Source organism: Hyperolius riggenbachi, chromosome 5 (assembly GCF_040937935.1).
Source record: "Hyperolius riggenbachi isolate aHypRig1 chromosome 5, aHypRig1.pri, whole genome shotgun sequence".
NCBI lineage: Eukaryota > Metazoa > Chordata > Amphibia > Anura > Hyperoliidae > Hyperolius > Hyperolius riggenbachi.
Window position 1 is genome coordinate 196,129,014 of NC_090650.1, and position 16,804 is coordinate 196,145,817.

The window sequence follows — 16,804 nt, forward strand, 5'->3', positions numbered from 1 at the left end:
GCTGCAGCCTGCACACACAGACATGCTTTTGTGTGCAGAGGAAAGGAGTGGGTGGCTGCAAAGTGACTGGGCGGCCATTGGGACACTGCCACCAGTTTCTTAACCCGCCCCTACCTTGGCTCCGCCCTAGTCCTGGGCCTCGGTGGCCTGCCCACAAATCCGGCCCTGCTTAGCACTATATGTACCAGTGTTTGTCTCATCATTTCATATATCAGTTCAGATACATTTTAAAAGCATGTACATTAATCATACAACATTAGAGGTTTAAATGGACAAAACAGATGAAACATCACTCCAATAAAATATAACTTTGACCTTTAGGTTAAGAATAGAACATTCAATTCCAGACACAGCTCATACATTACTTAACAAACATGGTTATTGCTCCAAGATACATATCAATATCCCTTCTGTTTAATGACTGATGTATATTTCACATCTCACAGATGATTTCATCAGAGGCATAAATGTTATCCAATAAATCTGTAGCATCCAAGAGCATGAGCTTTATTCACAAAGCATTACCGCATTTGGTAATGCTGTAAACAGCTGATTTTAACAATCACCTTCCCAAATTACAATTCACTAAGTCTATTACCGCACTGAAAATTAGAGTTCACAACTAGTGAGGTAAATTTCCAAACTTTTGCGGTAATTTCCTCAGGAAATGTCAAGAGATTGCCATTCACAAAGCTCTACTTATTCAGTAAATTGGGCAAAAGTGTTTGATATTTTTCGCCAGCTCATAGCAGTCGGCAATTTACTTTTCCATGCTCTCTGAGCGGTAACGTGACAGACAGCCTTTAAGGAAAGCCAGGCAGCCAAAAGGGAGAGACACACAGCCCTGCTTCTCAGCTGATTTGATGCGACAGGGATTCTGGTGGATCTTTCACTGTATCAGAGCAGAGGAAGGTGACATTTTTGGGGAGCTTTTCTGCATCCCTTTAGATGTGAAAATATGTATTCTGGCATGCAGAAGAGCTCCCCTTGGTGGCTGCAGCACATCAAAATGGATGTCAGAGATGCACTGGAAGGAAAACCCTGAGTCTTAAGCCCCATCTACACCATACAATTTTTTTCCGATTTGATTCGATTCATTGATTCGATTCAATCCGACACGTCCGAATGGGATTGATTTGATTCAATTTGCCATTGCAAAACAATGGGGCTTTATACGCAGCTCCCTGCCTCACCGCTGACATGCTAGATGGCTAGTAAGTGACACTTACCAAGCAGGGCTTAGTGAATTGAGGCATATTTGTTCGGTAAATTACCAAACTTTTGCCTAATGCGGACAATATTTAGTGAATTTAGTGAAAAAGGTGTAAAATACCGAATGAGGTATTTTGCCAACCAAAAGGAGTTTACCGACCTGCCCTTAGTGATTAGAGCCCCATATCTCAAAATAGACAGCATTTCCCAATGATTGCACCATCCCCAGTAGACCAAAGTTGCTCACAAAAGTCTGAATTAATGTTTTTGTCGTGCCATGCAGAAAAAGCCCATAGGTGGACCCTTTCTAATTTCCACCCAAAAAAATTAATACACCTGACAGGTGAATAGGTGATAAATTACGAGGCAAGCAATAAATAAACTCAATACAGATAATTAAGCCTCCAGATGGCAAGGAAACCAGCATATTTATAAGTGGTTTCACCAAAATTACCAGAAGCTATAAGGCTATACAGCTGATAACTCAGGAGAGATAGCAGACACACTTAACTTAAGTAAAAGCCCTCAAGACACCTGGTCCAGATAGACTCAAAGCATTCTAATGCAAAATAAAAAGTTGCCCCTATCTTGCTCCACTTTAACCTCCCTGGTGGTAAGCTCGTGCTGAGCACGGGCTATGCCGCGCAGGAGGATTTCTTAGGCTCTGCTGGGCCGATTTGCAAACTTTTTTTTTTGCAACACGCAGCTAGCACTTTGCTAGCTGCTTGTGCACTCTGATCACCGCCACTCCGCGCCGATTAGCCGCCGCCACTCGCCGCGCCGCCCCCCCCCCCCCAGACCCCGTGCGCTGCCTGGCCAATCAGTGCCAGGCAGCGCTGAGGGGTTGATCGGGACTCCCAATGACGTCACGACGTCGATGACGTCAGTGACGTCATACCGCCCATCGCCATGGCGACGGGGGAAGCCCTCCAGGAAATCCCGTTCTTTGAACGGGATTTCCTGATCGGAGATCGCCGGAGGCGATCGAAGAAGGCGGGGGGATGCCGCTGCACAGCGGCTTTCATGTAGCGAGCCCTGGGCTCGCTACATGATTTAAAAAAAAATAAAATAAAAAAAACTGCTCTGCTGCCCCCTGGCGGTTTTTAATAGACCGCCAGGGGGGTTAAACTTCATTATAGAGGGTTAAAGGCTTATCCACTGAGTTTCAACTATCACTGTCATCCATAGACCTGATCATATTTATTGTTAAAAAACATGATTGTGACCCACTCTCCCCCAAAAACTACAGACCCTCTCCCATTTCAATTGCACTTACAATATTTTCACGTTCATCCTGGTAACAAGACTAAACCAATTCCTGAACACCTTAATTCACAAGGACCAGGTTGGTTTCATCCCTTACCCACAGCATATAATTCTTAACCCCCTTGGCAGTTAAATTTTTTTGCCAAGGAGGCTGCATTTCACTTTTTTTGTAAATTTTTGTTTTGTTTCATGTAGCTACCCGAGTGGTAGCTACATTAAACACCACTAGAGGGCGCATGTGTCCCTCTAGTCCGATCGCCGCCGGCAACAACAGCAAACAGGAGATTGTGTATAGAACGCGATCTCCTGTTTGGCTTCTCCTGTTGCCATGGCGACGATCGGAATGACGTCATCGATGTCGGCCGGCGTCCTGATGTCAGGCGCACCCGATCCAGCCCTCTGCGCTGCCCGGGCGTGATTTGTCCGGGCAGCGCAGGGCTCTGGTGGGGGGCCCTCTTCTGCCGATCAAGCTGTACGCGTGGCTAGCAAACTGCTAGCTGCGAGTACAGCACTTTGCAGAATGAAAATTGCCCCACCAGGGGCTGAGATATCCTCCGAGGCGGCTTACCCCGTGTCCAGCACGGGGTTACCGCTAAGGAGGTTAATGCAAACTCTAACAAAGGTGTACATGTAAAAAGGGTGTAGCTGTAATTTTGGTGCCAGAGATAGTGGTTAGTATCATATCATTAATATCAGTGATAGTAATGTTATTCTAGTATTGGGCGGTGATAAGTCTGAGTCAGGGGTCACACTTTTCAGCTTTCGTGCGTGTTTTGTAAACAGAAAAACTGATTTCCACTGAGAACTCATGCTAATCTAGTTAAAGCAGAAGAGAGGAAGGAGATGGGCACAGCTGCTAAAATACCCTTTATTGTGGCTGGGTTGACACAAAAAAGCTTACAGCAGTAGGGGGAAAGACAAGTCTGACAGCTGTTTCGCAGAGACTAGCCCTGCTTCATCAGAGAGCTAATCTCGGCTAGGTCACACTTGAATGCAGATTTTGTGTGCAGAAAAAAACTGACATGTTGCGCAATTTATCAGTTTCCTCTATAAATTACATTAGCTGCTGTAAGGCAGGGGTCACACTTGTCTTTCAGTTTTCGGAAAAGTGTAGAAAACTGAAAGACAAGCGTGACCCCTGCCCTGTAAAATATCACTAATTCTCACGCAAGTCCTCTCTTCTTGTTTTGAAGAAACATTCCCTACTGGAATTTTCAGAAGAATGTTTTTCACCATATGCAGCATGTCTTTGTTAGGAATGGTCAATGAAATGCAAGTAATTCTGAGCTCATTATGCAAATCGTGTATGCAAATTAATCCAGCTTTAAATGGACCAGTCAAAGTCCACTCTAGTGGTCCACTTTACTGGTCCATTGATTGGTCCATTATTAAGCTGGATACATTTACAAACAAAATTTGAATAATCCTAAATTAACTCAGATTTATTTGCATCTCACTGACCATCCCTTATCAGATAGGTTTACAACAGAGTCAGGTACAATGCACAATGCTTGACTACTAGAGTGTCAGTCATAATTAATATTTCACAGCGCTTGGAGTTACAGCTGCTTCAAACAGTTTTTAGGGGAAAAAAATCACTAAAATGCAAAATTACACTGCAATTGATAGCTGGCAACAACCATACTTGGAATAAAAACTAAATTGTCCAACGAACAAATAAGCAAAGAAATACAAACCCCAAAACATTCAAAATCCCAAATAATTAATGAATATCATCTAGTAAGTAAATGTTTTAAAACGAATTGATGGCCTAAACATACTGTCAACTTCTTGGGTGTATTCTACCAGTTGCTTGGAACAGGCTACTTTATTTCCTTATTAATACTTTACCAGTATTTTCCTTCTACTAACCTCAGGAACCTTGGGAGCTGGTTTTCTGACTTTTACTTCTGTCACCTTTTCCTTTAGGAAAACCGTCTGAACATCCAAAGTTCCAATGAGTGTGTTTGGCCTTAACATGAAGGTTTGCTGGGATGCTCTGGAACATGCCTCCAGTGTATGCTGCGCTGGGTTCAAGTGATGCTGGCTGCACAAGTCTACCAATAAGTCCATCACAGCTTTACTGCAGAAAAAGAAATATAAATATCTGCAAGTCTGAAATGCAAGAACTTAAACACAATATAATAGAGTTATTTACACCAATCCTGCTCCTGTGACAGACAGGTCAAGAAAAATACAATAAAGAATTAAATAAAAGTATTCATTAGTTCTATCAGTGATAGAAAATACTTTGCAAAAACGTATTTCTTTAGCTCATAATTATCTTTAAACATCATTCAAATATTGCTTTCTCATCCCCTGTAAAGTTATTGTGTGTCTTCCCGGTGTAAATGAGCTTCCAGGAAGTGTGTTTATATTTGTGTAAGTGCTAACACAAATAAAGGCGATAAATACATTTTCACAGAGTGTACTGTTCTCCTACGGACTTTAATATCTCTGGATCTGTCAGTCAAGATGTCTGTCTCTCTAATTATCACTTAGACTTATCTGTAGGCAGGAGTCTGAATGCAAACTAATTTGCGTAGCGGTGTTAGAGACAGAAATAAAAACCAGGGTTCACTGGTCTTTACTCTGGATTTTTTTTATTTGCTATTGAAATTTCTCATTTCTTCCTGTATTTTGATGTAAATAGTAGGAAATCATTTTTCTCAATAAGAACCTATAAAAGTCGCAGAGATATGAGCAATTCTTGTGCTTCCCGCCACTTGTCATTCCTCTTTCTTTCTTCGTAGAACTGGACAGTGGCAAAATAGTGTGTCATTCAAAGTCCTGTCATCTGGAATGATCACCAATCAATGTTCCAGGAAATTTTTTTTGAACCTATGTATGGAGATTAAGGCCCTTATTCAATTCACTTTTTCTCAAAAGTTTTCTCCTAGGAAAAAAAATGTCATCTTCTGTTTAAAATAATTTTTCAGCAGTCTGCAATTAAAAAAAGTACCAAAAAGCAGGTGAAAAAGTACTGTCAAAATTATTCTTACTCTTTTCTTGTTTTCTGGTGGCTTAAAAGGCATTTTATTAACCACTTCAGCCTACAGGCCATTTTACCTGTAGGCCAAAAGCCATTTTTACCTGTCAGCACTCCCCCCATTCATTTGGCCATAACTTTATCACTACTTCTCACACTTGAATGATCTATATCTCGTTTGTTTGTTTTTTTGCCACAAATTAAGCTTTTTGTGGGTGATACTTGTTTTCAGTAATTACTTTATTTTGATGCATTTTTTAGGCAAATGCAAGAAAAAGAAAATGAAAACATACACTCTTTCTCCATTTCCATTCCCTATAGTTTTAAAATAAGCAATGTTTCTATACATAAAACTCACCTATTTTATTTGCCCATTAGTCCCAGCTATCATAACATTTAAATTATGCCCCTAGTACAATGTATGACACAGTAATATACCCTCATGACATACATATTAAAAAAAGCTGAGTCCCTAAAAAAACTATTTATGGATTTTAATTACTGTTTTTTATTTTTTGTTTATGTTTTTAACATGTTTTTTTACTTTCATTTTGTTCGTTCTTATAAATGGACAGGGCCCTTGATTGGGGTCATGTTCATTCATTACAGGCACTGCAATTAGTTCAGGGAAGCCCTTCCGCAACCATCGAAATGGAAATACCACCAGGTAAAAGCGGCGGCTGTGCACGCATTAAACACTGGACACGTATACGCATCCAGTTAGACTTAAGCAGTGCCTATCTCGACGACTAAAGTTGTCCAGATAGGCTGAAGTAGTGAATGAAGTGTGAAAATATCAACTAGGAGAAAACTTAGGATGAAAAAGTAAATTAAATAAGGCCCTAAGCGGTTATTAGCAGCATCCATTTGCTAGAGCTGATTGCTCTCAACAGTTTTGAATACATACAGGTAAAACTCTCTGTGACAATATATTTTTTTACCAGAAATGCTTTCCCATGGATTGCAGACACAAAGGGGTTAAGGCTATTCTCTTAGCACAGTGCCACAGACTAGGACACAACTCATTCTACGATTAACATCTTGATACGTCTACCAGCTATTCTTAGTAGCACTCTGTAATCAGTCTCTTAGCACTGCTTTCATTATTTAAAAGATGATACTTAAAACTAAAGCTTGAAAATTAAGGAATTGCTGCTATATTTATATAATAAGCCCAACATGTTCCTAATTAATTCCACACTGAATGTAATGTTAATGTTTTTTACTAAGCAATCTGGTCTAGAGACATTTTTAAAATCCATCACAGAATTTAGCAACAAAGTCAGAGGAAAACATACTGGGGCTGATGTATCACATAGGTACAAGGGAAACTGGAGCAGCAGACTGCAGGTAAAGTGTAGCTGCAGTCAGGTATACTGTATATTAAACTTGGTATACATGGGTATGATTGACTTATCTACTGCAAATGCATTGCTCTTAAATGAACATGTAGCTAGTAGAATCGCCAGGTAATTTACATAGAAGTGATGTAAGGGCCCTCTATGGAGAACTGTTGTAAAGCTGCCTGCCCTATAATCAACACAAACAAAATATCCATCATATTTGGATTGTACTAGGTTTGTGTCTATCTGTGCTGCAAAAATGAATGTTACTAAAATTAAAATAAAAGATTTGTGCTGCTTTTGTTTCGATCATGATAGCAATATTTTTTTCCCAGACTATGACATCAGCTGTTTTGTTTGTGCCCATTTGTGCCACAGAAATCAATGTTGTGTCTATTTTAGTTTAGCGTATAACTTTCTATTGGCTGTTTTTGAGACCCCAAGTTTCCCAACAGGTCTGTACCTGTTTTGCAATGATAGAGTACTGACCAGCACACAGACCACATATATATGTTAAACTTCCCCAACCGTGCTGCTGCCCAGCATTCGAATTAATACCTCCAAAAGAACAGTATGGCAGGCACAGGTTTAAAAGTAAAGCATGTTTATTTCCACAAGCAGACAGATGCAGAGGAGACTCCGAGTGGGAAGTGCTCCACCCTACCTACCAAAATGCTGTGCATCACTGAGACATACTGGACTACTAACTGAGAAGCTGATCAATTTTAATTGATGTATTATTTGCACTTTGGATGTACTTGGGCACCTTTTTTACTGGACACCTAATAAAGGGGATATTAATAGATGGCACAGTTTATTCTGTATCTCGATTGAAAAAAGGATTACCTGTGGATCCAGGGGAGGATCCTGCACATCATCAACCATTAGTGCCAACCAAATTACTAGTTGATTATACAGTATTATGCAGAATTATGAACAATAAGGATGGTAACATATTACAACAGGATTTCCACAGCATAGTAATTTGGGCTCAAAACATCAGACTTGGAGACTTGACAACAAGTTAAGTAACCATATTAAATGCTAAGCAGCAGATAAATCAAATAAAATTTTGGAATGCATAAAACAGAAAATAAAATTATAACATTCTAATATACTGCTGCCTCTGTATAAAGTACTTGTGAGGCCACATTTGGTGTATGTGATACAATTTTGGGCACTACACTATTGGATGGGCCTTGGCATTCTAGAACAAGTGCAATATAGACAACTAAAATAATCATAGGAATAGGAGGTCTCATTTGCCAAGAAAGATTGGACAGGCTGGGCTTATTTAAAGGGTAGGTCCAAGCAGCTTAAAATTACAAACTTCCGACTTTAGCAGAGGATCAAATAAGTATTTGTAAGCATGCTGTACTTTCATGTGTTTTCAAATTTGCCCCCTTTTTCAGATCATACTGAATACATGCCTGCCTGATAATATAACTCATGTTTTCAGTAAACAAGATCTCGAGAGATAAAATTTAACAGAAAATTATAAACAGAAATGCCTCAGTGCATTGCAGACTCTGCCATGAAATAGGTACCTACAAAGCTAATGTTAACTTCAGATAATCAACACGTATGAAGAAGAAATGAGATGTGTTACAATACAGGCTGAACCTTTTTCTTTTATGTTTATGGTGATGAAGAAACAAGGTGTGGTGTTGTGTGAAACGCTGCACCCATAATCTGGATTTCATAAGCAGTTAGCGATGCAAATGTTTTTAAATGACTTTAGATACCATTACCAATTATTAAGGGTCTATTTATGAAAAGTCGGTAAAGATGAAGAATAGTTACATTTTATCTTCAAAGGAAAAGAACAACTATGTGCTATTTGTTATGTTATTTAGTACAGGCCACAAAATAGCTTCTCCATGTAAGCGCTAGCAGAAGTACCGCCGCCGCGGTAAGCAACATGGCGGCGGTCTCTGCATCTCAGCCGCCAGTTTCCACTGCACAGTCATTTTCCAGCACAACGCCTGTGTCGCAGGGCAGCAGGGACACCGCCGCCGCGGCCGGCGACATGGCGGCGGTTCCCGCAACCCAGTCGGCAGCCTTTAACACACATTCACATTCTTACAGTGTGCATAGACTCTCTGACACACAGAGGCTGAGGGTCATGCGCGCGCAAGGCGACAGGACCTTTATGCAAGTAGAAGGGCAGTCAGCTGACCAGCCGTTCAGCTGACTCCAGCCGCCCCTTCTGATTGGTTAAGTGAATGGGGTGGAGCTAAGGAATGCTCCAAGTATATATAGACCCTGCCTGTCAGTTGGTCCTTGTCTGCTGTTGCGAATACTATATGTGTTAACTCTCAGACCTGAGTCAGACCCCACAGTGTGCTAGAACCAGCAGGAGCTGGGGATACACACTTAGTCAAATTCCTTGATAGCTTAAAGTACTATTGAACTGTATTATTTGTTATGACCTCTTGCTTGCCTGACTACTCTCCTGTCTTCTGATTCTGTGCCGTTGCCTATCTGATCTAGTTGCCGAACTCTGCCTGTGAAACTACTCTGATCTTGCCTCGTGCTCCTGTACTGCCTCTGTCCGTGTGTTGCCGAATCTGCCTGCCTGACTACTCTACCCTCAGCACTGGGTCTAGCCCAGGCTGAGGGGTTCTTGTTATTCCCGCTCCTCGGGAATATACTTCTGCAGTAAGGTCTGAATCATCTCTCACACTCAGGTGATTCAATCTCCTTGCAGACCGTGATCTCCTAGCATTTGAGATCCTCGGCTGCAGTAGTATCTGAATCATTGTTGTGAATTACATTGATGCAGTCAGTGTCTCCTGCTCCTCAGGAGATCCTGATCTTTTGCCTGTGCTCTTTGTATTACTGTTGCACCAAACACCCTACACATTCCAAGTACCTTGGTGACGCTATATCAGCATTACTGGTGATTCTGCAGATCACCATATAATCAGATATAGCATCTGTATTAGTGGTGATACTGCAGATCACCAGTAATCAGAAAAGCTGTTGCTGACACCAATCGCTACAGAACAGCAGACCAAACATAATGGATATACTGCACAGCCAGATGGAAGTCCTGACCACCGCTGTAAACACTCTTACCAGGGTGGTCAATACTCAACAGACACAAGTTACCCAAATATCTGAGTCTGTTCAGGTATTTCAAAATGCTGTAAAAGCAGTACAATCCCCTTCTGTCTCAGATCTCAAGATGGATATACCTGTAAAGTTTTCAGGGCATACATCCGATTTTCAGAATTTTAAGAATCGTGTCCTTTCTTATTTTGAAATGAGGCCTAACTTGTCAGGATCTGAACACCAGAGGGTTACGTTAATTAAGACCCTACTGTCTGGTGATTCACAGACCTGGGCATATGGGTTGCCTTCAGAGCATGAGGCACTAACCTCAGTTCAGGACTTCTTTAAGGCTATGGCCGTGTTATATGACAACCCGGATAGGGCTAGTACTGCTGAGTGGAAGATTACGCCGCTGAATTCAGGAAGTGGGCTGGTTCCACTAGATGGGGAACATTCGCATTGTTAGACTGCTTTCTGGCTGGACTTTCTGACCCAGTTTCTGATTTACTGTTAGGGCACCCTGATCCAAAGACTCTAGACAAAGCAATTTCCTTGGCAGTTAGAGTGGATCGACGCCTACGTTATCAGAAACAGACTCGTGGGAGTAGGGAGGTGAATTTTGTCCCGTATGCTTCCTCTCCATCTGAGTCCCCTCTGAACCTGAATCTGAACTGTCTTAAACTTCTGTGTTTTGTAGGCCACAATTACTTCCTGGAAATGTAATTGTTATATGTACCACAGCACACCTGTAAATGTCTGTCTTGCGCATCTGTTTGCCTGTCTATGTAGTTTGCCTATGCCATGTGTACCACAAATAATTCTGAGTATGACTCCCGTTGTACTTGGCGAATAAAAATGATTCTGATTCTGATTGATACTCTGGCTCTAAAGCCAATTTCATTGATTACGATTTTGTAATAAAATTGGGAATTCCTATGCTTCCCTTGAACCGTCAGTTCATGGTTACTGCCATAGATGACTCCCCGCTTTCACAAACCCCATCTCTAGTGTGTACGATAGGGGTTTTACATAAGGAGAAGTTACCGTTTTTTGTGTTACAGATGGCAACCTCCACCATCATCCTGGGGATTCCTTGGTTGCAACAACATTCTCCTCAAATTGACTGGTCCTCGGGCCAATTACTGAGTTGGTCAGAGCATTGTCGTACTCATTGTTTGGAGAAAGTTGCAGTCCGTGCTACCAAGGTTCAAGTCAAGGGTGTACCAGAGCAATATATTGAGTTTTCAGATGTATTTTGTCCCAAGTCGGCTGATAAGCTCCCACCTCATCAGAACTTCAATTGTCCGATTGAATTGAGGTCAGGTTGCATGCCCCCTAGAGGCCATTTGTATAATCTGTCAGGCCCTGAGAAGCTTGCTATGCAGGAATACATTAAGGAGAATTTGGCTAAGGGGTTCATCCGTCCTTCTCGGTCTCCAGCCGGGGCCGGGTTCTTTTTTGTACAGAAGAAAGACGGTGGTCTCAGACCATGTATCGATTATCGTGGTTTGAATAAAATCACTGTAAAGAATCGTTATCCCTTACCTTTGATTGACGACCTGTTTGCTCAGATAACCAATGCTAGCATCTTCTCCAAACTCGATTTACGGGGTGCTTATAATCTGGTACGCATTAGAGATGGTGACGAGAGGAAGACGGCCTTCAACACGCCCGATGGCCACTACGAGTACTTGGTCATGCCCTTTGGGTTGTGTAATGCCCCGGCCGTCTTCCAAGAACTGATTAATGAGGTCTTTAGAGAGGTTCTGGGAAAATTCGTATTGGTATACTTGGATGATATACTGATCTTTTCCCCTAATCTGACTGAACACAGAAATCACGTGAAATATGTATTAAGGAAGTTGAGACAGAATTCACTTTATGCCAAGTTGGAGAAATGCCTTTTTTAAGGTCACCGAAGTTTCATTTTTAGGCTATGTCATTTCCACCACTGGCCTTTCTATGGATCCGCAAAAAGTTTCAGCTGTGTTAGATTGGCCACAACCTGTGGGTTTAAAGGCACTCCAGAGGTTTCTTATCTTTGCCAATTTTTACAGGAGGTTTATAAAGGGCTTCTCTGCGGTAGTGTCACCCCTCACTCGCATGACCAAGAAGGGGGCTGACTCTCACCATTGGTTCACAGAGGCCCAGGAGGCATTTGTTCAGTTAAAGAGTTTGTTCTGCTCAGCACCCATACTGAGACATGTCGATGTCACCCTCCCCTTCATGGTTGAAGTGGATGCCTCGGAAATTGGGGTGGGGGTTGTGTTCTCTGAGCGCTCGGGTCCGCAGGGAAAGATACACCCTTGCGCCTATTTCTCACGCAGGTTTTCCCCTGCTTGGAGAAACTACGATGTGGGCAATAGGGAACTCCTTGCCATTAAGCTAGCCTTCGAGGCTTGAAGGAGCAGAACACACTATTACTGTATATACTGACCATAAGAACTTGGAGTACATTGAAGGGGCCAAGAGGCTTAGTCCTCGACAGGCCCGCTGGTCCTTATTCTTCTCGCGTTTCAGATTTGTCATCACGTACACCCCAGGTAGTAAGAACGTCAAGGCGGATGCTCTCTCCAGATGTTTCGAGCCTGAGACAGCTCAGCCCGCACTTCCCGAGAGCATTCTACCTCGCAAGGTGGTGCTAGCTGCCACTGAGACCTGGGAGGATTGGGCAGTCACATTAGCTACCTATCAGCTAGATACTCCGGAAGGGAAACCGGAAGGGGTTCTGTTTGTACCACTTCCCTTCCTATTACAGATCATGCAGTTGTTCCATGCCCATAAGAACGCAGGTCACCCTGGTGTCACTCGCACTCTGGATCTGCTCACGAGGTGTGTTTGGTGGCCTTCATTGGCCTCTGATTGTAAAGAATTTGTCAGAGAGTATGTTGTGTGTGCCAGGAGCAAACCTTCTCGCCAGGCTCCGGTGGGTATCCTACAACCCTTGCCAGTGCCAAGTGAACCATGGACCCATCTGTCCATGGACTTTGTCGGCGAGCTCCCCAGGTCCGATGGTATGTCTGTCATATGGGTGGCCCATTTTGTTCCTCTTAAAGGATTTCCTTCAGCTCAAGAGTTGGCAGATCTCTTTGTACAACACATCTTCCGGTTACATGGAATCCCGGATGATGTGGTTTCTGATAGAGGAGTCCAGTTTGTGTCGAAGTTTTGGAGGGCTTTTTGCCATAGTTTGGGTATGAACCTGTCCTTTTCGTCTGGGTATCACCCACAGACCAACGGGCAGACCGAAAGGGTTAATCAGGCACTGGAACAGTTTCTCAGATGTTATGTGGCAGATGCGCAAACAGAATGGGTTAAGTTTTTTCCCTTTGCAGAATTTGCGCACAACAATCCAAAAAGCTCTTCAACGGGGTTGTCCCCAGGTTGTATCAGGAAGGTTTCCTAAATTTTCCCCATTGCCGGTGTGTTCCTCTCCCTTCCCAGCTCTGGAAGATTGGCAGAAGGCTCTAAAGGAGCTTTGGGGACAGGTGAAGAAAAGAGGTAGCCTTTCAAAATCAGAAGAAACAGGCCGACAAGAGACGGTCTTTTGAGTGGCACTTGCCCCAGGAGACATGGAATGGGTGTCTACCAGACATTTGGCACTCAGACAACCGTCCACCAAGTTGGGTCCCAGGTTCATAGGGCCTTATCCAGTGGCCAAAAAGATCAATGATGTCTCTTATGTGATTGATCTCCCACACAGCATGAGAAGTGGGAGATCATTCCACGTCTCTTTATTGAAGCCAGTGGTGTATGTGGATTCCTCTCCCCCCCCCCCCCCCAGTGGTAGTGGAGGGCCAGACAGAGTATGAGGTTGAAAAAATGTTGGATTCTCGTCGGGTACAGAATTCTGTGCAGTATCTGGTCCACTGGAAGGGGTATGGTGTGGAAGACAGATCTTGGGTACCAGAGGATCGCATACATGCTGAGAAATTGAGGAAGAAGTTTCATCAGTTACATCCTGGGAAACCTTGTAGGAAGTGTCCGGAGTCCACTCCTCAAGGAGGGGGGGGGGTACTGTAAGGGCTAGCAGAAGTACCGCCGCCGCAGTAAGCAACATGGCGGCGGTCTCTGCATCTCAGCCGCCAGTTTCCACCACACAGTCATTTCCCGGCACAGCGCCTGTGTCGCAGGGCAGCAGGGACACCGCCGCCGCTGCCGGCGACATGGCGGCGGTTCCCGCAACCCAGCCGGCAGTTTTTAACACACATTCACATTCTGACATTGTGCATAGACTCTCTGACACACAGAGGCTGAGGGTCACGCCCACGCGCGCAAGGCGACACGACCTTTATGCAAGTAGAAGGGCAGTCAGCTGACTAGCCGGTCAGCTGACTCCAGCCGCCCCTTCTGATTGGTTGAGTGAATGGGGTGGAGCTAAGGAATGCTCCAAGTATATATAGACCCTGCCTGTCAGTTGGTCCTTGTCTGCTTTTGCGAATACTATATGTGTTAACTCTCAGACCTGAGTCAGATCCCACAGTGTGCTAGAACCAGCAGGAGCTGGGGATACACACTTAGTCAAATTCCTTGATAGCTTAAAGTACTATTGAACTGTATTATTTGTTATGACCTCTTGCTTGCCTGACTACTCTCCTGTCTTCTGATTCTGTGCCGTTGCCTATCTGATCTAGTTGCCGAACTCTGCCTGTGAAACTACTCTGATCTTGCCTCATGCTCCTGTACTGCCTCTGTCCGTGTGTTGCCGAATCTGCCTGCCTGACTACTCTACCCTCAGCACTGGGTCTAGCCCAGGCTGAGGGGTTCTTGTTATTCCCGCTCCTCGGGAATATACTTCTGCAGTAAGGTCTGAATCATCTCTTACACTCAGGTGATTCAATCTCCTTGCAGACCGTGATCTCCTAGCATTTGAGATCCTCGGCTGCAGTAGTATCTGAATCATTGTTGTGAATTACATTGATGCAGTCAGTGTCTCCTGCTCCTCAGGGGATCCTGATCTTTTGCCTGTGCTCTTTGTATTACTGTTGCACCAAACACCCTACACATTCCAAGTACCTTGGTGACGCTATATCAGCATTATTGGTGATTCTGCAGATCACCATATAATCAGATATAGCATCTGTATTAGTGGTGATACTGCAGATCACCAGTAATCAGAAAAGCTGTTGCTGACACCAATCGTTACACTCCATCTTTCAGATGGTGAAGCATATTTATTTCATGTTAGCAGCAATGAGAAGCCAGAGTATTACATCACCCTCCAATAGCTTAGTCAGCATGATGTGATTAAAAAAATAAAAATCACCTGATGCAAAGTTAAGCAGAGCGTAGAAACTTCCACTCTACCATTATCAACAGCCAAGGTATTCAGAGTCACTTTGCTGCTTATTTCAGCCAAGAAAACTTCAGGCTTGTACAAAAATATCAGAATTACAAAGTTATGCATCAAAGTATAGGAGGTTAAAAAGCAGCATTTTATTGCTGCTTTATACATTCATTTCTGTATTATAATAAAAAAAACCTTAGCAAGAGTGAAACAAAATTCCCTGGGACCGCTGTATCCATAACACTGGTATTTATATAATAATCCAAATCAATTTTTTGTGTTAAAGTATCATTCCAGGATACATTTTAATTTAATTTTGGATAATGTGTTAAGAGTTTAGAACTTCCTTGGTTTGGATTTTTATTGCTGTTCTGTGTCGTCCCATCTGTATGAATTAGAGAGACGAAAGGGGGAGAGCGCACTCAATGGGCTTAATGAGCAGTAGTGCGGCCTATGCACACATTACATAGCAGTGCGCGCTGGCATGTAAGAAAAGTGCCTTCCTTTGTTACACGCATTACAATACGCGAAGCAATGCGCATAACATTAACTGTGAGTGGCCTTCCTTTCTGAAGTATCGCTACCGCGGTACTTCACTCGCGGCCGCTACTGTATCAATTTACATTGCTATGTCAATTAATACAGTAGTGGCAGCAAGTAAAGTATCGCGGTAGCGATACTTCAGAAAGGAAGGCCACTCGCAGTTAATGTTATGCGCATTGCTTTGCACATTGCAAGGAAGGCACACTCCTAACATGGCAGTGCGCACTGCTGTGTCAGGTGGGCATAGGGCGCGCTATGGCTCATTAAGCCACGCTGCTTTAGCTTAAGGGCTTCTGTCCCACCCAACCTGGGGCCATGCTCTCAGTCAAGCAGTGTCCGCTTGAGCTGGGATATACGTACGGGCTTACCAGCATTACCTAAGGGTGAGATCATTCTGTAGCCAGCCAAACATTTTTACACACAATGAGCAATGAGTGTGCTCTCTCCCTTTTGTCTAATTACAAAGCTGTCCTGCACAGAGTTAAAGAGAGACTGTAACCAAGGATTGAACTTCATCCCAATCAGTAGCTGATACCCCTTTCCCAGGAGAAATCTTTTCCTTTTCTTAAACTGATCATCAGGGGACTCTCTATGGCTTACACTGTGGTGAAACCTCTCCCACAGTGTGATGTCAGCACCATGGTGCTGACATCACACTGTGGGAGCCTTGTTGCATTGTGAGAAATAAAAGCTGTTTCCAACTGCCAAAAATGCATCATCTCTTTCCACAGACATCACCTGCCAGCAGTAAAAATATCGCCATCTGATAAATGTCAGAATGTAAATCAGGGTGAGGAAAGATTTTACAATGGGCAAACACTGACTAAATCATTTATAAATAATTATTGTAAAAATTAAGCACTTTTTTCATTACATTATACCCACACCCACCGCAGTTCCTCTTTAACCCCCTTGGTGTTATGATTCTTTCCGGATTTTAGGCTCTAAAAGAAGTGCAATTTTTTTGCACCATTTCAGACCCTAAAACCTGGAAAAAACTCATGCTGCCAGGGAGATCTGAAGCAGTTTTACAATCACTCGCCTCCCTGGCTCCAGCGCTGCAGTTATGCCTCCATCCTCTGGGAGCTGCAACTCTAAATCTAAAGT

General features: G+C 43.2%; 1 protein-coding gene across 3 annotated transcripts in view; it reads right to left on the reverse strand.

Annotated features, from left to right (window-relative positions):
- COBL (cordon-bleu WH2 repeat protein) overlaps positions 1-16,804 on the reverse strand; it is a 609,262-nt gene that overhangs the window by 328,655 nt on the left and 263,803 nt on the right. For all 3 annotated transcript variants that reach the window (XM_068236528.1, XM_068236529.1, XM_068236527.1), the window contains one exon: positions 4,351-4,561. In XM_068236528.1, the coding sequence (XP_068092629.1) occupies positions 4,351-4,561 (211 nt within the window). The remainder of the gene's footprint in view (positions 1-4,350; positions 4,562-16,804) is intronic.